General features: G+C 37.3%; 2 protein-coding genes across 2 annotated transcripts; one reads left to right on the top strand and one right to left on the bottom strand.

The window, feature by feature from the left end:
* The first annotated feature begins 5,334 nt into the window (after positions 1-5,334).
* On the top strand, positions 5,335-15,279 carry LOC139132231 (UDP-glucuronosyltransferase 2A3-like). Its single transcript, XM_070698620.1, has 3 exons — positions 5,335-5,503; positions 12,450-12,669; positions 12,919-15,279. The coding sequence occupies exons 1-3, from the start codon at positions 5,335-5,337 to the stop codon at positions 13,184-13,186; spliced, it is 657 nt and encodes a 218-aa protein (XP_070554721.1). The 3' UTR covers positions 13,187-15,279.
* Positions 15,280-17,388: 2,109 nt separating this feature from the next.
* On the bottom strand, positions 17,389-23,355 carry LOC139131463 (protein FAM47E-like). Its single transcript, XM_070697516.1, has 8 exons — positions 23,001-23,355; positions 21,994-22,150; positions 21,412-21,630; positions 20,733-20,914; positions 19,705-20,065; positions 19,255-19,350; positions 18,404-18,550; positions 17,389-17,913 (listed from the first exon to the last, which is right to left on the bottom strand). Exons 1-8 carry the CDS (start codon positions 23,069-23,071, stop codon positions 17,791-17,793), a joined length of 1,356 nt encoding a protein of 451 aa, XP_070553617.1. The 5' UTR covers positions 23,072-23,355; the 3' UTR covers positions 17,389-17,790.
* Positions 23,356-23,359: the final 4 nt, after the last annotated feature.

Raw genomic sequence — 23,359 nt, 5'->3', positions numbered from 1 at the left:
CAATAAAGGAACGTATAAGGATTTTTGTTGATTTTTCCGGTAAGCTTAACCATTTTCATTATCATTTTATCCTTTCAAAGGCGGACTATCGCTCTGTCCAATTTATCAGGCTGATGTAATTTACAAGGCCTAGAGAAAATGTTGCCTACTTCCTATTTTCACTTTGCTGCAGACATGCACAATGATAAAAAGAGTCCGAAAGTGCTTCTGCAGATGACAGCCAAAATGCTCTATCCGATTCATTTATCAGGCTAACGTGAAAGGAAAATAGAAAATGCAGTCCATTTCCTATTTTCAATTTTAGTGCAGACATGTGCAATGTCATGCAATGCCGCATACGCAGACATACCCAGACATATCAGAGTCAGATAAAATAACAATAACTACATTGTAACAAAAATGTACCAAAATTATTCTGCGAATGGAACAGACTTTGGCGTAAGATACGCTGACCATTGTTTAAAATGGCACATGCTGGCATAAGCTTGAAAACGAGAGAAGACAGATCCATCGTCCGCTCGCACGGCTCGTTAGCCAGACAGGAGTCTTCCACTAACCACGGGAAGCATCCAGCTGCCCGGAGCGGAGACCTTGGCAAGCGAAGATGAGACAGATCAAACATGTCATCTCCTATTCTAAGTCGAACGACTGGCGCATGTCATCTTTGCCCCTCCATGGCCCATCACAACTAAATTTGGTACGGGCATGGCATGACACGCAACAGTTATTTCGAAATGAAAATTTGATATCAAAAATTGAAAATAGAAATTTGGGTATATTTACATAATATGTAATAGATTGCAGCCTATTAGAAAAATCAACAAAAATGTAATTCCACATTCCCTTATTGAAATATCATTGTAGTAAACCGGTTAGCCGAGATTTGTCATTGATTACAATAATCTACATCATAGTCATAAGTTTCATAGTGACAAACTCTATATGACAAACACAAACAACAAAGAACAGACACACAACAAGTACCGGTACACACAACAAATCCGTAGCAGGATAATATATAGACCTCCGGTAAAGACAACGTACCGAGAAATATGTCAGGTGTTTCGAAAATAGTAAGTGCATTCTGCCCCACATGTGGCACCCGCCATTTATCAATCTGTAAGTAAAAAGGAAGTGATCGCAATACATCTACAGACAAATGTCGCCGATGCCATCAGTGATCATTTATTTCAGTGATACATCATACTTATCTACATCTATCTTAGAGACATTAGATAGGTGCCTTTTTCTTGAGTAACCCTAAGCTTGCAAGAGCGATAGCATTGTCTCTTCACAAAATCTCCACATGAATTACATGCACTAGCATAACGAATAAGCTTTGAAAAGTATATTAAAAATAGACAATAGAAATAGGAGTATATCGCAATTTTCAGTATATTTCAACATGATACAAGAAAAAGCAAACAAAATCTCTCTTTTCAAATTCCTCAGTTTACTTAACCTCTTTGCGGGAAATAGGTTGGCCGCGATTTGTCACGGACTTTGCTGGCTCCTCGCTGTACTCATAAAAGGTTGCTAAGGAGTGATGGCAACCATATAACTTCTTGATATTATCCTGAACTTCACAAAAGGGGTTGTGGTAGACTTTCAGAATGAACTATAAATACTGCAATATTAAAATGTCGACACAGAATTCCGTAATTTTAAAGACGTTTACATTAAAGTTTGGTACGACGGAACAGTATTTATGTTTTGTTAATCACACTTTTACCCAAACTCTTCGCTCGCTGTGTTAAAGCAAGGAGACAATGTTTCAATGTAAATTTCGAAGACCCCCTATCGTCTTGGGCAAAAGAGAAAATCGACATAAAAAACTTACGCAATAAAGTGGATCAGAATCCCACATTTTTCCTCTGACAAACACCTGCTGGTCTCCCCCTCCCGACGTTTCCTTTCGGTTCGTATCAAAGTTTCGATTTCCCCCCCCATGACAATTCTGACCGTTGGACCTGTCTGGCAGTCAGATGTCTGTAAGTGGGTCACAGCCTCTGATGCTGCATTCTCTACCCTTTCACGTTCGTACTTTGGCATAAAATTAGAGAGGTTTAGTTACACGTAATTATGCACAGTCCGGTCGTGATTCTATCCACGGCGATAACCGCTGTTTTATACATTGGAAACGTGCCAGAGAGTTTTGAAAATTTTCAAATTGAATAGAATACTCAATACCTTCACTCCTCATTCAGTTGACGCATCCGTATTTACTTCGTTCTTTTTCTTTTTCAACTGTTCAACCGCTACTTCATATACGTGGGGCGATTTCGGAAACATGTCCTTCTGTTGTACTCGTACCAGCGTCGTCTTCTGTATACTATCATATTTTTTACACCACTTCTTTGTCTTTCGCCCAGCATAACGATTTATTATTACTCTGATAAAGTTTGTGCGAGTGCTTCATGAACTCTACAGCCTGTGGAGGTATCGCCGTCAGAAAAATTGTAACGATAGCCCGGCTATTGAACCACCCTTTTAAGGTGGGGATTTTTGCTGAGCGGTTTTGACTATGATGTCTTCGCTAGGTGACTGGGGCCGTACGTTGTGATTTCGAATCCGATCGAAAATCTGATGAATTTCTTACAGTTTTCGCTTCAGTATCTATCAAAATTATAGCCTTAGCGATAGCGCTCCAAGTGGGGAATATAACAGGGTAGGCTGCTAGCAGAATGTTCATCGCTTTCATTGAGTAGTGCATCAAGCACGAGTCTCTCATTCAAATAGCTAATGCCTTATATATATAATTTGGTAAAGGTTGACATTGTTTGTGACTTCAATGTTATTTTTTCGTTCCCGGAAATATGTTAAAAACAGAAATATTATATTTATATTTTGTATAGCTGCATGGTGCAGTGATGACCCCTTTCCTTCATTGTCACAGAAGAGCCAGCACTTGTTAATACTATGTTCTTCAATAAGTTCAAAACTGTATTTCAGATCCTCTGGACGATGCAGCCAGCAAATGCGAGGACATGTACATGTACAATGTACAAGAAAGTACTGTCTCGCATACAGCCATTATCATGGTGGGAAAACTCCTTACAGCTTGATGATGTGTACACCGAACTTGAACTTGAAACCCGGAAGGGGAGTCGTTACTTTGAAAGAAATGAACTTTTCAATGCAAACATAGACTGCGATAACCCTAGACGTATACTTTTAGAAGGAGACCCGGGCTATGGAAAATCAACGTTTTGTTTAAAGCTTGCTTATGACTGGGCAAGAGACAGAGTTGAAACTTTTCGAGATTACAAACTGGTTTTTCTTTTGAATCTACGGCAATGTCAGGGTAAGCTAGAAGATTTTATTTTCCAAACATTACTACCAAATGACTGCCAAATAGATAGGGATAGTTTGATGGAGTTTGTGAGGAGAAACCAAGACAAAATAGTGTTGTTGTTAGATGGATGGGACGAGATGATATGGTCAGCAAACGATGATATCGGAAAGTTACTTGGGGGTCGAATTTTGCGGCACTGTAAAGTGCTGTTAACATCGAGAAAAGTTCATGCTGATGACAATAATGAAAAGGCTGCTACCTTTCGCGAAACTCGTGCACACTTTGATAGGCTTTTATCCATTCGCGGCTTCTCACCATCTTCGCTGAAAGACTTCATCCACAGGCATTTCGTTGCAACTGAACAGACGCAAGAAAATGCAGGGAAACTTATCCAACAAATTGAAATGTCTCAAAATAAACAAACAATCTTATCATTAATGGCATGTCCTATGAACGCCCTTCTCATCTGTGATGTCTGGACAGAGTCTGGTAGTATGCTGACAAAAATCATACCACTGTATGACAGAATATTACAATAATTTTTGATTGTGAAAAAGTACCGCGAAAGAAATGACGAACGTCAAATCACAACTGAGGACGTTGATAGGCAATTTATATTTCTTGGTAAACTCGCCGTCGATGTCTTACTTGGTAAAACGGTAAAAATTGACAAATCCGATCTTTATTTACAAGAAAACGAAGACATTCTGAGAATGGGATTTCTAACCAGATATCTGGATAGCAGACTACTGTCCTCGGATCCAAGAGCTTCGTTTGTAATCCACCACAAGACCTTTCAGGAATTCTTTGCCGCGAAGTACATAGCCTCTCTAAGCGAGACAGAACCTGAAAAAGTAGAGACGTTGGCGAAAAGTTTTTCTGTCCGTATGACGATCCAAGAGTGTCTGGCACTATTTCGATTTCTTGCAGGACAATTGAATCAAAAGTCCTATTTAATATTCAACTACTTTCAGTTTAATAATCTGGCTTTCGTATCGCAATGTCTCATGGAAACAGACGCCACTGAGAATCTGATAATTTCTGCAGTCAAGTTCATCAAGTGGAACAGGCGTATTACCGTTTCACTTGATGCAAAGCAGACTCTTATGAAGGATATAAGCGAAAGGCTATTGGCGATCTTACCTTTCAAGCCATTTGATTTTGATTTATCTTTGCAAGCTCAGCGGGGTGAATGTCTTGCCAATTTTAAGATTCTTTTGCAAATTTTGAAATCAAAAGAAATACCCCTTGACCTTGAAATTAATTTTAACAACACCTTTTTCTTTGGCAACTTTACTGACAGTGCACTCGAACCCACAAGGTGTACCCATAATGGGGAGAAAAATACCGGTCAAACATTGTCGGCAGCAAAAATGGATACTAACAGTTCAGAATGTGTCTCCACTATGAGATCGGAAGATGTTGCTCATATTTTTTCTTTAATTGACGAATGCGGTGTTGATAAAATAATTACAAGTTTAAGTATTACATGCTGCTTCGTAGAAGCATCAGTACTTCAGAACCTTCTTCGCGACCGGAAAAAAATAGGATCGCTTGAAATATTTGCCGTTCATGCGTATGATGTATGTCTGCCTGCGTTTATAAGCTGTTTTTGGCGAGAAAGTGTAGGAAATAATACGGTTGTTCATTTCTTATTTTCGAAGAATTTCGGTGTTCGCATAAGCAGCACTTACGATCCAGTCCAATATGAAGAAAGCCAATGCAAATTCAGATTTTATGATTCCGATATCAAGCCATACGAAGACTCCCTGGTGCAGTATGTAAAGCTCTCCGACATAGAAATGTATGTCGAAATCAGCCGCTGCAATATGACTCAATGCGATTACATTGATTTCTGTAAAGAGCTTAAGAATAGTAAAATAGTGAACCTACGTATGATTGATCCCATAGGAGATGATAATGACTACATAAGTTTGAATCGATTTCAAGAATTTGTGGATATTACTTGCAACATCAAACATTTAGATTCGCTATCTATTTCTGGATGGAGATTCCCAGGGAAACATGACCACTCTAACATGTGGGAAGCTGCATGGAAAAAGCTGTTCACAAAGCTTAAAACGGTTAGTGTGGGCAAGTGCGTACCCTCAGATCGTAGTACCCTTGATGTCGAGCCCCATCCAATGATCAAGGGGCTATGTTTGGCAAAGGCAGACTCCATCAGACTGCGAAAAGTGACATTAACAGGTAATACTTTGAACAATGGCGAGATATCAGAATTAGCTGAGGCAAAATTGATATACGATGATTTCGGAAACTTTGATCTTGACTTGAATAAATGTAGAGTCAGTACAGTAAGCGGTCATATTTTGAAAGCTCATTTCAGCAGACAGTTCATGGACATTGTCGATTAGACAATTAAGAGTATTATGAAGTAAGGTTCAACGAAAACGTGATCGTTGACAAGATGCTGCTGCTCTGATCATCATATTATTATAAAAAGGAGAGAAGATTATGTGATATAAATTCTACTAGAAATACTTATAGTCAGTATTATGGCTAAATCTCACGATAATGTTTTTACTTTTTTGCATTGTGGTATTCTCAAGCATGTCTTAAACTTATATGTGTATTTTACTTTGTCCGTTTGATATTTGTTTTTGGCAAAGTTTGGAAACCTATGACCATGACTAAGATTTTCAGATTGTAGATCGGTATCTTTGCTTCAGAATTGAACTGATGTAAATCTACAAGTTTTAAATGGATATTCTTATTTGATACATGTATTGGCAACGTTCACAGGAGGTAATGTGTACACGATATTGACGAAATAAAAGTGTGTATTGTTTCTTTACTTTACAGTGTGCCGCCTTTTCACATTTCAAAATTTGGGATGTTTGTTAAGACCTCAAAATGTCCCTGACCTCAAAGGTGTCCCCGTGTTCTCGGTTGAATTTGATTTCCTGCACTCTAATGAAATGTTACACCTTTGAGGTCTTAAAAGATGTTCTACGGATCTGCCTTTGTTTGATATACTGTCACTAATGGGCATCTATGTTCGATCACTAATCACCATACAATGCCAACCCTATCGTCCAGATGTATATGCCTGTCTTTGAGTCTCTGTATGTGTCTGTGAGCTTTGTGTTCGGAAAATTTAAATACAATTCGTTTATCTCTAAATCAATAGGCCAGGAAGAATAAATAAATTGTTCATCGGAATCGCCGCTTCTGCTGTAGCCAGTTTTGATTTTGTTTTTGTTTGAAATTGCGACAAATAAATACTTCCGCATATCAATTATTTCAGTATTGTAGGTGAATGCATCTCGCGTTTTCTTGTCTGCGGGATTCGAATGAGATTTCTGTATGGAGTTCGAGCGGGGCGACAATCAACAAGTTGGATATAGTTTCAGTAGTTTACGTGGTACATGCAAGTCTACTTTCACCAGTAATATCCAACCGTCCTTTCGCTCGGGTCGTAAATTCGACTAGAGTCTCTCACTATCTGATTTCAGGGAGCATCAAGCTACCCGGATAAGAGACCTTGCCAACCGAATATGGTAATATCGGTTATGTGCAGGTAATATCCCTGTTTCGTTTACATTAGTGAATCATGTGTATAAATTTGACCACCATGCAGTATTCGACGTGACGGCCGCCAACTAGTTCTAAAGACAATATTGCGTTAGTCCGGATGATACGTTCTGGGATTGTCCAACAAGTCACTGCCATGAAAGGTACATCGGTTTGAACGAAATGTCCATTGAAAGCATATTATCTCGATGGTTTGAGGTCTCCGTCTGTAGCCAATTCATCATGAAGTTTGTCATCTTCAACGTGTTTTATCTTGCGAAAGGCATTCGCCGGTTAATTTGACAAATGAAAAGGCGCAAATGTTAGACCCCAACTTGAGGACCTTGAACAGACAATACTTCAATTGTTTACTTTTTATGACATTTTGTTTTGCATTTTGTTTTCTCCTTGAAGCATGTGGACAAGATCAGAATTTCTTCTGCCAACACTGCCTGTATACGCATTTGCCTTTATATATGCTGGATGGGTTTATGTTGACACTGATGTGGGTTATATAATTTCGTTCAATTGTTCGACTTTTTTGTCTAACTAAAATTTTTCACAACCCAGGCATAAGATTTAGCCATTTTAACCGGCAATAAATCTGTAGCGGGCTAGAGCACTCTATAACGTGCGCGACTCTATTGCTACAAAGTACAATTTTGGCCCCGACTAGCTACAACGAAGAGATGTTAAGATATATATATATATATATATATATATATATATATATATATATATATATATATAATATATATATATATATATATATATATATCTGTGCTCAAGTTCAGAGGTTGCCATAAAGCCATTATGGTGATAACCGGGAGGGCACATTGTATACATTTTGTGTGTATATATAAATATATATATATGTATAGGATAAAGCCCGAGTACGAGGGCTCTTCTGGTATATAAAGTCCAACCCAACGATAAAATGTCGAGGACGCAGGCCGAGACATTTTATCGTAGGGTTGGACTTTATATAGCAGAAGAGCCCGAGTACAAGTGTTTTATCTGACTTAAAAACTATCGCCCCTAACTGATATATTTTCGTTTTCAATGTGTTTACGTCAACCATCCCCTTTGTCAATGTAACATGTTTAGGATATGAATTAAAACTTTATTTGTGAAATAGCCTTCCAATGTGATGGAACATCCTATAAATGCCCTAGGGCACATTATATAAATGCCCTAGGGCACAGAAGATTTTGTGGTGCAGCTGGTTTCCGCTGTGTTACCAAATTTGAATATTAAAACGTACCAGATGTCTACAGAATATGACATGTTCACTTTGATTGGACAGTACTTTACTACGGCGCTGTCATTCGTTTCTGGAATTTGGTGACCAGGGCTTTACGAGTAAATAAAACACTCTGAATTGAGGACTCTGATTGGTCAATCAACAGCAGATAGTTTTTAAATATATATATATATATATATATATATATATATATATATATATATATATATATATATATATATATATATATATATATATATATATATATATACAGGGTTCAGCAAAGGTTCGAGCAGCTCATGGGCACCTGTATAATCGTGGCATGAACGTATCCAATGGCCATCCACTGCACGGACCATTGACCGTGCATCGCCAGCAAACTACGGTTTTGGACGTCACGAGAGCATTTTTTCGCAGCCTGTGAGCGGTTGAGTGATTTGGGTAGGCTGCAAAGATCGGAATCGAAGTTAATTTCGGCCGAAAACGGAAAAGTAGTTTTTCGTGCTCCGTCCACATTGGATCCGCATGCTGCCGGTTTTGTCCATGGCAATCAGCAGAGCTGTGGTGGGAGGCCGTATAACGCCGGGAACACACGGCATCGTACGCATGGCTAGGCCACAACATACTTCCGAAAGAGATCAATCGTAAAACATCGTACTGCAGGTCAACATACACATCACCCATACATAGGCCTACAGGTACACAGATCAACAAACAAACAGGGAGAGGCAATCTGCTTGAAACCATGAAGTAGTCCGTTTGTGTCTGAACTCATCTGAGGCTCGTGTTCAGTAACAGTTGGTCAAGTATTTTGCCCAGTAGTAAGAATCGTTATTCAGTGTTGACGGCATAATCGATCCGATGGACACAACAAATGTTTGATCGTTTGCACCTTTGCGCGTCCCCTCGTGATTGGCAGCTGTTTGAATGCTTTCATCTATTGCTCTTTGGACGTTTCTAACACAGCATCGAAGCAGTTTTGGCATAAAAAATCAACTTAAAATGGAAAAGATGAGAGAATTTCGCCAACAAGGTGATGCCACAAGTATTCACAAAACGTAATATGTTGGAACAGTGCTTTAATTTACCCAATGGTTGTTGAAAGCTCCAAATTTTCGGGAGCATTCGTTGACGCTGTTACCATGTGCCACTCATGTTGGATTATGAATGCCCAGGGAGATAGGGGGTATTTATAGGCTCCCCTGCCTTTAATATCGAACAGTATTCAAAGAAACGGTCCTACTAATTACTGCCGTCCCTGCCCATCATTCTTCTAGCCTGCCCGTCACGAAATTGGCCTTTTCAATACAGTAATAGGTCGATATCTTAATATTCCACAACATTTACTTGTGATATAAACTTATAAAATCATAGTCCAGGGCCCCCAAACCGCCGATCGATTTACGACCCGATAGTTATGCTGCTGACGCTGATATTCACCGGTGGTTGCCTGTGTGTGCGTACATGGACAATCTGCATAGCCCTTGAATGTGGTCTCGGTTTTGATCAAACTTACAATTGATGAGTATAAATCAAAACTGATAAATGATTTATGTTTTCACATGGATTCACAAAAAGTTTCGCCCCGGTGTTCATTTTTGGCCCTTGAATTCCATCTACCCACCCTTTGCAGAGTAGTAAGCTTATGGGGCAAGTAAACATGGATGCGCCGGTGCGATTCAACGATCAACCTGTATATCGGATCGAAAGTCAACAATTTTAAGGCTCGGACTATGATTTTCAAGTTTATATAAAAAGTATAAGGCGCAGGGTATTATATATTGACTGATTACTGTAGCTATGATGGGCTACATTCAGGACGGGCAGCTACGGGCAGTAATTAGTAGGCAAAACAGGTGGTTTCACCGTGGGCAGAACTCGGTGCAATGATACTGAACATTAATAGTAAGCCTGTCACCTTGAAGGTAATGCTGTAGGTGAAACAAGGACTTCAACCGCACGATGATACAAACAACACCACAAGTGAAACGTACACATAGAAATACAAGCGTTCCTACGTTGTGCCCACCCGGGCCACGCGATTAAAATATGACTGATACTGCTGGATAGTGTTAATTGCGTCGGTAAACAGTCAAATAATAGTTTAATTGACTACCTGGGGTGATTGCAGGTCGTGTCCAACGACGCATATGCAAAGCAGGCCAAAAGACAAAAGCCCCAAAAGATATTGACAGCTGGCCAGGGGTCACCATGAATACGTAACGACGCTTCACTACGCAGAAACTGCGTAGTCAAGCCCTTCTTAACCGGTCAAATCCTCTTGGCATTTTCCCTCATTATATAATCCTACCTGTTTAAATTTGTGCTCTAATGGTCAACAGACCACGAGCAAATCCTCAGTTTTTTAAACAAGCAGCAACACTTAAAAAATCCAATTAAATATGTGTAAAGAAGTTGTTTAATTCATGTTTTAATTATTCGAAAATTTACTTTCGTGAATTTGCACCGTTGTGACACTATGACTGAACGCGTACTAGCATGTGCAGTATAGCTTTCATAGCAGTGAACTGTCGCATGATAAGAGTTCAAACACGAGAAATACGTCACAACGTAATTGTTTCTTCCTGGCAACAGATTAAATTCCTTCAGATTAGCATAATAAAATATCAAAGGCTGTAAGTGATACATGTAATTCAAAATATTAAGTTTATGATATATATGGGGGCCCGTTCTGGTCAAAATTATGTTTTATTAATAGTATGTTAGAATTAATTTTATGTAGACCGGAATTAATTTACTAGCACCTCGAATTAATTGTATGTTTCTTTTAATTAATTTTTATATGCTATAATTAATTTTGTGTAGTCATGCCGAATTAATTTTATTTGTTCCAATTAATTATTTCTGCTTATCTTTGCTGTAATTAATTTTATGTAGTCTAGAATTAATTTTGCTAACATTTCAAATTATTTATGTTTTTTATGTGCCGGAATTAATTTTATGTAGTCTTGATTTAATATATTAATTCCTTCAATTGATTTTTGGTTCAAAATGTTTTCATGTGCTGCAATTAATTTAATGTGTGCTAGAATTAATTTCTCGAAGCTTGATTACTGTCAAATGTCCCTAATTACAAATATGTCGTTCAGCAGTTTCACCTCTATCTGAAGATATATACAGATAGACACAGGCGCTGTCGCTACGCGAAGCTGTGTACACAAGAGGGAGAAAACAGGCCGGCTTCGCGTAGCGACAGTTTAAGCGCCTGTGTCTATCTGTATATGTATATACAGATAGAGGTGAAACTGCCGAATGCTATATTTGTAATTAGGGACATTTGACAGTAATCAAGCTTCGAGACATTTCCTGGTGGTCATTGTTAAGTTCTTTATTGGTTTTCATATTCGTAGATATCTGTTCGGCAGATTTCATTTTCGAATGCTGCGTACGCTTAAGGTACACACTACACTACACTACAGTACACGATGATTGGCAAAGCCGATAGAAAGGGTGAACGTTCGCATCTGACTTAAACACAAAATTGGTCGGCTTCGCTCTATGGGCAATCACATACACGATCCCTCAGACAGGAGACACTACAAAAGTTTTTGTGATCAGTTTATTGATTTCCATTTTCACAGATCACGGTTTGAGCGCCTGAATAATACCACTCCGGTCGGGAGCCACCATATTTATTTAAGAAAGCGTGCGCAAAGGACTGTGGGATCGGCCAAAAATAATTCGAGCAAACAAATATAATTAATTCGAGCAAACACATATAATTAATTCGAGTGAACACATATAATTAATTCGCTCAAATACATAATTGATTCAAGCGAACACACATAATTACTTCGACCAAACACAAAATTAATTCAAGACACTTGTAGAAATTAATTCTAGCACACATTCCCCTAATTGCAGCACGTGAAAACATTTTGAACCAAAAATCAATTGAAGGAATTATTAAATCAAGACTACATAAAAATAATTCCGGCACATAAAAAACATATAAATAATTTGAAATGTTAGCAAAATTAATTCTAGACTACATAAAATTAATTACAGCAAAGATAAGCAGAAATAATTAATTGGAACAAATAAAATTAATTCGGCACGACTACACAAAATTAATTAAAGCATATAAAAATTAATTAAAAGAAACATACAATTAATTCGAGGTGCTAGTAAATTAATTCCAGTCTACATAAAATTAATTCTAACATACTAAAATTAATAAAACATAATTTTGACCAGAATGGGCCCCTATAGATATACATGTATCACATAACTGAGGAGAACCATAGTTTCAGTGATTAGATCCAAATGTTATGATCAAGACGTTTACAGCCCCCTCCCCTCTTCAATTACTTTCGAGTTTATGTCTAATTATATCTAAACCAACCTCACTTTCAGGTCACCCTAAAACGAAAGCCTTCGTCGCTCATGGGGGCATGAACAGTGTTTACGAGGCCATTTACCACGGCATACCGGTCGTAGGAGTACCTTTACTTGGGGACCACTCCGACAATTTCGCCAGACTGGTTGATCGCGGAATGGCATTGACAGTTGACATCGTGACCCTAACGGAGGAGCAGTTATATAAAGCTGTAACGACTGTGGTACATGACAAAAGGTAGTTCCCATTTCATCCTTTCATTGTCTTTGTAGTTATTGAATAGATAATGTACTAGAGAAAGAACCAGGCTACATTGCATAAATTATGTCAGGTTTCCGCGTGTATTCATTTAATAAATCTAAGCCCACAAAAGTATCAAATACGGCGTAAATATTTTCATACAATTTGCTGTCTTATTTTACAGTCATGGTGTTGCTATTTATTCCAATGTCATGAAAATACTGTATCACTTTTTCTTTGTTTCAGTTTTAAGGAGAATGCTATGAGATTATCACGAATCCACCGAAACCAACCGATGACTGCCGGTGAGAGCGTTGTCTATTGGACTGAGTATGTGCTGAGACATGGTGGTCAACATTTCCGACCGGCGTCATTTGATTTGAATGTTTTCCAGTACTTCCTCGTCGATGTTATTGCGTTTTGTTTAGTCGTTTGCGGGATAGTTGTTTACATTGCTGCGAAAATGTGTAAGCTGTGTTGTCATGTTTGTAGGAGAAAAGAGAAAATACAGTAAAAATAGGACGTGGAATGCCTCAAAGTAAACCCGGGAGAAGTAAACCTTACATAGTTTTTAGCTCCTATAGCCATATGTATATATGGCAATGGAAGCTATTCTTATAGGCTAGGGAACTGTCTGTATCTATGTATGTCTGTATGTCTGTATGTCTGTATGTCTGTATGTCTGTATGTCTGTCCGTCAACATCAAAAACTCCAAAACCGCTGCACATTTCATCTTGATATTTGGTGTGTACATGGATGATGGGCTGTAGATGAGATTTTGTTCAAATGAAGTTGTCATTGCCAAAAATATGCAAATTAAGTGAAAAAATGTAAAAACAGTCAAAATTGAAAAAACTCAATAACCACTGAGCAGATTACATGAAAAATTAGCATGTAAGTACTTTGGGCTGACCTGAAATGATTGTGCACATCTTGGGTCAGTATCTTGGACTTGCTATTTTTCATGAATTTTTTTGTAATTTTCTCCCATTTTTGGTCAAAAAATCTTCTCTGAAACCACAAGTCTGATTGATTTGAAACTTGGTATAGAAGTGCATAGGAGTGACCTTTCCCAAATTTGGCCAAATCGTCGTGAAATTTGCATATTTTTAGTTTACACGTCCATAGACTCCCATGTATAAGGCAGATCTCCATAGACTCCCATGTATAAGGCCACGAAAAATAAAAATTTAGTTTCTCATCGTATTCATATTGAAAAAAGGATGCAGTGACACAGTTTTAGTCCCCACGGATGAAGTCCAGTGGGCTTATAGATTGGGTCATGTCCGTCTGTTCATCCATCCGTGAGTCCATCCGTTCACGCAGATATCTCGGATATTTTGACAAAATGTCATGTGACCTCGATATTCATATTTGTCCATAACTCAGTAACCACAAGTGCTAACACCCTTCATATATGGTATGATGGGACACCTTATGACGCCACATATTAAACCTCATTAATTATGTGCATATCTAATTTTGAGCGAGCCAATAGAGCTAGAGGTCTGATTATTGGTATATAGGGATAACTTAGCAATACAATTTTTTTGACAAAATGTCACATGACCTCGGTGACCTTTGACCTCAAATATACATATTTGTCCATAACTCAGTAACCACAAGTGCTACACCCTTCATATTTGGTATGATGGGACACCTTATGACACCACATACTGTACCTCATTAATTATGCACATATCTCATTCTGGGCAAGCCAATAGAGCTGGATGTCTGATTTTTGATATATAGGGATAACTATAGGAGAGAAATTTTTTGACCAAATGTCACGTGACCTCGATGACCTTTTACCTAAAATATATGTTTATGTCAATAAATAAAATAAGTAACCACAAGTGCTATGTCCTTTGTATTTAGTAGGATGGGAGACCTTATGACAACACATGCTTTATCTCATTAATTATACACACATCTAATTCTGGGCAAGCGAATGGAGCTAGAGGTCTGATTTTTTGGCATATAGGGATTAATTAGCAATATATTTTTTTTTTCAAAATGTCATGTGACCTCGATGACCTTTGACCTTGATTATACATATATATGCATATCTCAGTAACCACAAGTTCTATACCCTCCAATTTTGATAGGATATTAGACCTTAAGATGTCACATCTTGTACCTCATTTATTATGCGCATATGTATTTCTTGGTTGGCCAATACTGCTAGAGGTCTGATCTTTTTTCCCGATTTAGAACCACAACTTAGACATGCCTCATGTGTTTCAAATTGGGAACAACAACCTATGTGCCCATAGATCTCAACATATACACTCCAGTGATACTTCTTAATGACCACATTTCCTGCCCCATCAAGACTAATACTCCTATTACAAGTGGGGACTATGTCATTGTCAATGACTTGTTGAGTTAATGGTTGTATCACAGTATTCGATATTTCTAATTCTGTATTTTTTCCATTTTACATTCTGAATAAATACATTAAACATATTTCACTGTCTCCAGTACATTACATTTAAGTATTTTCACTTCATGCACTTTATCCCTTTCACACATGTTCAAATATCTGACCAGAGAACAAACACTAAATAGTCCAGGATGGGAGCTACAGTGTCATTGACGCTATTTTTTCGGGTCTGTGATGAGTAGACGCACACACATTCAAACACTCCGATGAGTCCGCTCTTTTTATCGATCTATTGTGTTATCTACACGACACATATGTGCTGCACAAAACAGTAAATGAACATATATAGGCAACTTTCCAACTTGGATGATATTCTTTCCCTGTATTAAGGAAATTAGAATGAAAAAATACACCCGAATACATACCACACACACACACACACACACATGCAGATTTGACCAAAACATTGGCACCACAGTCCCTATAAATCATCCAGGTGCTAAAAACAAGGCCGACAGACTGCTGATGACATTACATTTTTGGCATCGCTTTACTTTCTACCTGACGTTTCTCCTTTGAACCTCCTTTGCTAACTTTTCTATAGCCCATGCTTATTGATTTGAATTGAGCTGCCAAACACTTGCAAAAGGTTCCTTTGCCATACATGACTGGGGCTTACAGATACAGTATTGCACAACTAATGTTGGAAGGAAAACAACACATATATGCAGTTATGTGGAAATTGAACCTTTGCCACATGTTTGCAACTTCATTGAAAGTGTTATGATCAACATAGCGAATAATATTCACCACAGATTAATTCTAATCCAAGTATATATCCCCAATCAGGAAAGTTCATTAAAATATGCAAATAAGGAATTGACTGAAATGTTCTCATTAAATATGCAAATTAGGAATTGGCTGAAGTAAAAATGTTAAATGACTTTTAATAATATCGTATCATAGTATTTTTAATGTACAAAGCAATTTGTCAGCTTTGGTCTCGTCAAGACATATAAATATCCTTAATTAGGAAAGTTCATTAAATTTGCAAATAAGGAATTGGCTAAAGTAAAAATGCTTAATGACTTTCAATGTTGTATGATAGTATGTACATAGCAAGTTTCATCAAATTTGGTCTAGTAAATAAAGATAAATATCCCTAATTAGGATAGTTCATTAAATATGCAAATTAGGAATTGGCTGAAGTAAAAAAGTTTAATGACTTTAAATAATGTTGTTTTATAGTATCTTCAAAATATGTAGCAAGATTCATCAACTTCGGTCGAGTCAATTCAGATATATATCCCCAATTAGTGAAGTTCATGAAATATGTAAATAAGGAATTGGCTGAAGTAAAACTGCTTAATGATTTTCAATAATGTTATATCATAGTATCTTCAATGTACATATTGAGTTTCATCAACTTTGGTCAGGTCAATTCAGATATATATATATCTAATTAGGAAAGTTTGTTAAATATGCAAATAAGGAAGTGGCTGAAGTATAGATGTTTAATGACTTTCAACAATGTTATATCATAGTATCTTTAATGTACATAGCAAGTTTCATCATTTTTGGTCAAGTTGATTCAAATAAATATCCCTAACTTCAAAAGTTCATTAAATATGCAAATTAAGAGTTTAATGAAGTAAAAATGCTTTAATGACTTTCAATAATATTAAATCATAGTATCTTCAATATACATACCAAGTTTTGTCAATTTTGATCAAGTCATATCAGATATATTTCCCTGATAAGGAAAGTTCATTAAATATGCAAATTATCCATTACTGTTTATGTCACCACTTAATATCTTTCACAGCTGGTATATCTTGGTGTGATCAACATTTGTAGCAAATCTCATCAAATTGTGTGCAGTCGTTGTCAATATATATGTTTTTTCTAAAATCATTAATTATGCAAATGAGCAAAAAGTGAGCAAGCCAAACCCACCAAAAACTAATCAGCTCTTGCCATTTGCAAACTTAATCTATGTACCAGATTTGATTCTGTTCAGATGAGCTGTTTTTGAGATATCAAGCACACAGACAGACAGACGGACAGACACACAGACAGACAGACACAGACAGACAGACATCGCTGCAACATATGCTCACGTGTGTCAACACGTGATGTCTGGGATGCTGCATTAATACGAAAAATAACTTGTCAACTAAAAAGGGTAAATTTACTCCAAATGCTGATGTGATCATTACTTAGAAAACCCTATCGTAAGTTTAGAGGATTGATATTTTTGAGTTTTATGTAATGATTGTACAGTAGACTCTGATGCATAAGGTTGATAAAATAAAGAAAGGCCACAACATAACTTTTTACTTTACTTTATTAATTACAAATATCATACAAACAAGGATATTATGTACACTGAGCTGCTGAGTACCTAACACATGTATGCATCGTCTGTGTCACATGTGTGTCACATGATACACTGTATACCACTGAATCACCTTCACACAGGTAAGTGCATGTATCATACACTGTACAAGCAGTTGATAAATTTTCCTCTATTCTGGACGCTGAATGTACATCTGACATCCAACATGCATCATATACCTTTTCAGTCATGTTTATGTACAAAACTGTAGGAGTGACTTGCAAGGATCATTGAATCTCACTTTTCACGTCTTGCTATAAAGACAGCGCACTCTTTTATGAAGAGGATTTTCATGACTTGAATGTCTGCTGGGAGGGACAGCTTGGACGGAGATCATGACTGCTTTTCCCTTTCCTGTTTTGCTTTGAGTTTTTCCGCCTTCCTTGCTTCTTCCTCAGCTGCTGCCGCTGCCTCAGCTTCTGCCTTTTCCTGAAAATCTGCCACCCTGTTTAGGAACTGTTGGTGAAAGAAATGCAGAATGACAGAAGATATGACTTAAGACTCTGTTTAGCTAGTACGCACCTCAAGCATCAAAACTGAAAGACTTAAACTTTGGCACAAGAGAAACAAATTACCTAACATTTACCGATATTTGAAATTCAGCACGGCCGCTGTCCCCATGTTAACTTGATGGGGAAAAATATAATTTTCCATTTTCCAAAAACTAAGATGGTGAAAATGTTTCTTACTCCAAGAGCTTTAAAATGAGCCCCAACAATCAGTAGACCAGAAAAGTACGACTACTGAACAAATTTTACAGTCCAAATATCTGTCTCCAGGGACATTCTACCTTAACAGAGCACTGAGATGTTAAAATTGACAGCTGTTAAGAAATGTGAGATGAGGTAGAAACTGTAAATAACAGATAACCTGGTCCAGCAGGGAACACAGTGTTACATCTGATGTTATCTGAATATATTTCCAAGAATTTTCAAAACATACTGACCTCTGGCATTCTGTTGTTTTTCTTCTCTATGAAGTCTTTGAAGGCCTTTGCACCGTGTAACGGTGCTAGTTGTTCATCCATGGCAAAACTCTTCTTTTTGGATTCCGACATCTCCTTGTCCTTCAGCTCTTTTGGATCTTGCAGTGGCTGATCACCAAAATAGAAAGAAAGAAAAAGAAAGAAAAAGATGTAATGGTCTTCTTTACATATTATGTGAGATTTTGACAAAATCTCTTCACCTGCAACTCACGTAATTTTCACCACTTTGATAAGTATAGATCAAAGCTAACTTTTGATGATTTTTTGTCACTATTTTTGTTTTGTATGTCAATTGCAAGCTCTTGTTCTACTACTCAAGCCATGATGAAACTTCTCCTATTTAGTTTATTGATACAGTGTCTATATTTGTACACTAAACTGCACTCTTATTGTTTACATTTGAATTCTAGTCAGGACCGGAATTCATTTGTCAACAATAACACTGCATTTTACACATGTACAGGCTGAGTTGACAAGCTGTATACTCTGTATCTCAACGTGCTTTGGAGAGAAGAACAAGAAACTTTAGTTGACATTAAGAACAACAGTGAAATATCATCAAAAGTTGCAGCTACTGGCCCTTTAAATTCTTATGTGAAGTGAATAAATTGCATACTGATTCTAAGTTTCATGTGGTTTTTCAGCATAGACATAAGTTTGACATTGTCAAAGAATTACAATTTTTCACTTAAGTAATTGAAGCGTTCATTCATCATTCATATCATAGAACATTACATCAATTTACAGTATTTGTACTTGCAGAAAGTCAACATGTTCAAATATGCTTCGTAGTGTTAAAGAAAAACACTTACCTCATCGGCCGGCCTGAGTTTCCAGGTCTTTGGATTCAAATACCAAGCTCCATATTTAGTTTTTATCCAGCTAGGAATGTAGCCACTGCTAACTGCCTGCTCAGAAAAATGTTTTAAATGAAATTAGTTAAAACTATTGTAATTTCCATAAAATTAATTGATACTGTAGCCAAGACTTCACATCTTAATCAATACAAATTGTTGTCATTATTTGTAAAGAGGCCTGCCAAGCCTTACAGGTTTTATAAAATCAAGCTACCTTGCCGGTCAAATTTCTGTCTTTGAATTAGCTAATCATCTTTGCAAGTGTTTGACTAAAGAGTGTGTAGCATGTTTTTTTTATCTAGATCAAATAATTGACATCACAAAACAAATATGCATTTGTATAATACAATTAAAGACATAAATACAGAGGGTACTGCTGAAAAGTATCTACAAATTTCTTCCTACCTGACTCTTTTGATCATCTCCCCTCGTTGTGTGTGCTGAGCTCTGCGGCGTGACCTGGGCCGACATTCTCAGTTCTGGTGGTACATTGGTCAGCTCAACCACGTGTATAGGCACTGACAGAGCTGGTTTGGTTTCATATCCACTGGCAAACAAACTGTGTATTGTGGCCTCTTCAACATTGTTGCTCTCCCCTCCTAAACTCTCGACCCAGTTGCAGAACTCCTTTGTCACGTTCTTGATGTGTTCATCCTGTGTAGGTGAATCACTCCTCTTCTTGCCGTGTTTCTTGTCGTCTTTCTGTGTCTCTTCTTTCTTCGGCAGCCACATGTATGGGTTTCTTGTAGACCCAATGTCAGTAGTCCTGTACAGCAAAGTAAAGAACATGCTCTATCTTTAAATAATCTGCTTAAATCACAATGTCACGACACAGAGAAGTAACCATGACATAACCATACAATAAAATAAATATAACCAGGCCTGTAATTGGTTTGACACTAACATTTTAAAAAAGGTGCACAAGTAAAATATATTGAAAAGAGTTACAAAATCTGCGAAAAATGACAGCAATGATGGAGATTGACGTAATATTTTCATAGGTCATATTTCTCTTTGACCTGTGGTAAACATATTTCATCCTCATTCTATTCTGCCAAATTCATATGTCACCATCAGGTCAAGTTTGTCAAACCCAGTGAGGCATACTATGTCTTATACGTTGTATTTTCATTAAGATTCAACTGTTTGAGGGTCCCTGAAATAATTGACACTCTAAACAATTTTCCTGTCTCAACACGCAGGAATATACCATGTCAACTATTTAAAATATGTGTAGGTTTTATCTCAATACTGCTTTTTAAAGACTTGGTAGATGGGGCAGTGACAGGCCTGGTAGGATATGGCATATACATACTGGTATGTTTATTCTAAATCAATGAGAGTTTCTCAGTACAGGTACAGTATACTGTTAACAACATGTGCATGCATTTTTCTAAGGTAAAGTAGTATCATTCCATGGTTTGTTGACTTACTCTAGCATTTGCTCTGATGACTCTGTTTCCTCCTTGTCATGTGAGGAATCTTGTGTCTGCTGTTTTGGGGAAGTGGCGGCATCTTCAGGGAAAGAATCCTCCAACTCATCAAAGTCTTCGTCATCCGCTTCACTGCCAAGGTTCATTTCGGGATCAAGAATGTCCACAACGTCTTCGAAGACCTTGGAGAAAAATGAAGCGATGATAAAGAGTTAATCAAATGCAAGTCTGTAGTTGATATGATTTAAGAGTCTTGTGTCACATACATATCAAAAAACAAACAAACAAACAAACAAAGAACAATTTAAGGAATAAATACTGATAATCTCTGAGGAACGGTAAGTCAATCATATTTACAGATGATTGATAGAGGAAGTCAAAATAGAATGCAACAATTAGTCATTCATCAGTTAAAAACAATGTCAATGCACAAAACACAGAAACTAATAACCATGTCAATCCATGGACAGAAACTGAGAAATCAACCATGACATTGACACTATAAAGTTACACATGGAGTTGAGAGTGTTTTGTCAGCATTTACACTTATGGCGCAGGGGAAGATTAGTGAGTGCTAATGAATAGGGATTTTTCTAGAAACCACGAACTTCACCCTTTTCTGAAACGGGAAATCTACAGAAATTTACTTTTTGGAAATGCTATCATTACTCCAACTTACATCCGGTGGCATACATTCTTCAAGATGTGGGTACAAAGCGAGGGGATGCTGCGTCAACCCGTATTCCATTTCATCTATGTGATCCCTCCTCATCTGGTGTAATGGTAATGACTTGGAGAAAACTACTTGTTCTTTTGTAAATCTATGCCTATTGACAGTCTGTTTGGGATTTCGTTTGTCTGAGTCTCCCGTCACGTTGGGCTCTGGACCTTTGGTTCCCTGTAAGAAGAAGCAACAGATAATATGAAATATGTTTTGAATAGTATTGTACATGTATCTCACAAACGTACAGGAAGCATATGTTCCACAATCACAAAAAATGTCCAAATTATGTTGGACGTATAGTTGAAATGATACTTTTCATTATGTTTACTTCTTCCTTTCAGTATCTCATGTGATATGCAAACAATTATATTTCACCCTGTTGTCACCGACAGTGTCATGGTCAAGTTGTCTGAACCTTTTTCTAGTTCAACATGAATTGTTGAATATCGTGGTAACAATGTGAATGTGTTGTGTTAGCAGTGGATGAAAATTTCTACATCATAAATTTGTGATTAAAATCACTGTTTCAGTTCTTACCTTGATGAATATGGTTCCTTCTACTTGGGGAGGTAGTCCGTCTCTGAAGTCATCCAAACCTGTTTTCAAAAATGTCCATTGTGACCCTATAACAGTTTTCGATGCATCTGTCGGATTTCTTGATTTTATGTATTTTGTTTGAAGTCTTTCTTTATACCTGAAAAAATCAATCAAAAATATGAATGCGTAAAAAGCAGGTGTACATCTCTAATACTGTGAATATTGAGGTAGAATAATTTCCTCCTTGGAATTTTTGATTTAGGGTCATTCAGTTCCCTTATTTTACCAACCATTCCAGCTTTTATGAAAAATTAGTACAGTCACACCTGTTTATTTGTATATCATTCATAGACAACAACATGAATGTTACTTTGATACCAGACAATGGGAAAGCATCTTCTGCTTCAACTTCAAGGTGTCAGTGGTACACGCGTGTTAACGCCGAATTTGGTAACTTAAATAAATAGAGGTAGAAGTCTCCCTTGTATCTGTATGCTTATATTTACAACTTACACGCGCCAGCTTACGATTGTATATTATAAATCACTCGTGGAGGTTCTAAGGCTCATACATTAATAGACGAAGGGTGAATATTAGCTCCTGTACAGCAGTTCCGTTTTACCCAGGATCGTGGATTGGACCATTAACGTCGAAATGATTGGACCGTCTGCTTTTGCCGTCCGACCTTACACCTCGGCAAAACCTCATGCTTCTAATCCTAGAGTCTTTCTTTCTACCTCCATGATCTAGGTGTCTTTTAGCTGCAAAATTGTAGCGCTACGGTGATCGCCGACCGCCTCACCGTAGCGCTACAATTTTGCAGCTAGGTGTCTTTTGGTAGCTCCATGGTGTGAGCGTGTGATCGTGAGTCGTTGAAACTCTGACACGGATTACCTCAGTTTAATGCCAAATGTACGAAGACCAATGAAGTCCACGAGTCTTAATTTTGACTTGACATTCAGCATATTTACAATTAACTTATATGCAGGAAAAATCAGTATACTTACCAGGGCTGGTTTCTAATTTTCTTGTCTGTTTTTGTCTGCACCAGGAGTAGATCATACTTGTTCTCCGCCATGTTGGGCAAGTTTGACAACAACCTATTTACAACTAGAGGTTCATTCTGTAAATCTTTCGCGCATTAAAAGAGTACCAAAATCAAAACGAAATAAGACATACACATGACCCATTAGTGGTATCCGTTGTCCATATTTAATTATATTTTTTGTGCTCTAAAATTGAACCTCAGTATTTAGTAAAGGAAGATTGCGTTATTATCGAAATGTATTTTTTTTGCGAAATAATATTTTGTAAGTCCTGTCCGTTATTAGGCTGTTGCCAAGGCTCGGTGACGTAAACATTGTTC

The sequence above is a fragment of the Ptychodera flava genome, chromosome 4 (genome assembly GCF_041260155.1).
Source record: "Ptychodera flava strain L36383 chromosome 4, AS_Pfla_20210202, whole genome shotgun sequence".
Taxonomy (NCBI): Eukaryota; Metazoa; Hemichordata; class Enteropneusta; family Ptychoderidae; genus Ptychodera; species Ptychodera flava.
This window is presented reverse-complemented; position numbering and strand designations above follow the sequence as displayed.

Coding starts and splice junctions, on each gene's coding strand:
- LOC139132231 (XM_070698620.1), top strand. CDS start 5,335: ATGTGGGAAGCTGCATGGAAAAAGCTGTTCACAAAGCTTAAAACGGTT. Junction 5,504..12,449: donor GCGAAAAGTGACATTAACAG/GTAATACTTTGA, acceptor CCTCACTTTCAG/GTCACCCTAAAACGAAAGCC. Junction 12,670..12,918: donor ACTGTGGTACATGACAAAAG/GTAGTTCCCATT, acceptor TCTTTGTTTCAG/TTTTAAGGAGAATGCTATGA.
- LOC139131463 (XM_070697516.1), bottom strand. CDS start 23,071: ATGGCGGAGAACAAGTATGATCTACTCCTGGTGCAGACAAAAACAGAC. Junction 18,551..19,254: donor AACTCAGGCCGGCCGATGAG/GTAAGTGTTTTT, acceptor TTTGGTGATCAG/CCACTGCAAGATCCAAAAGA. Junction 17,914..18,403: donor AAAACAACAGAATGCCAGAG/GTCAGTATGTTT, acceptor TTTCACCAACAG/TTCCTAAACAGGGTGGCAGA.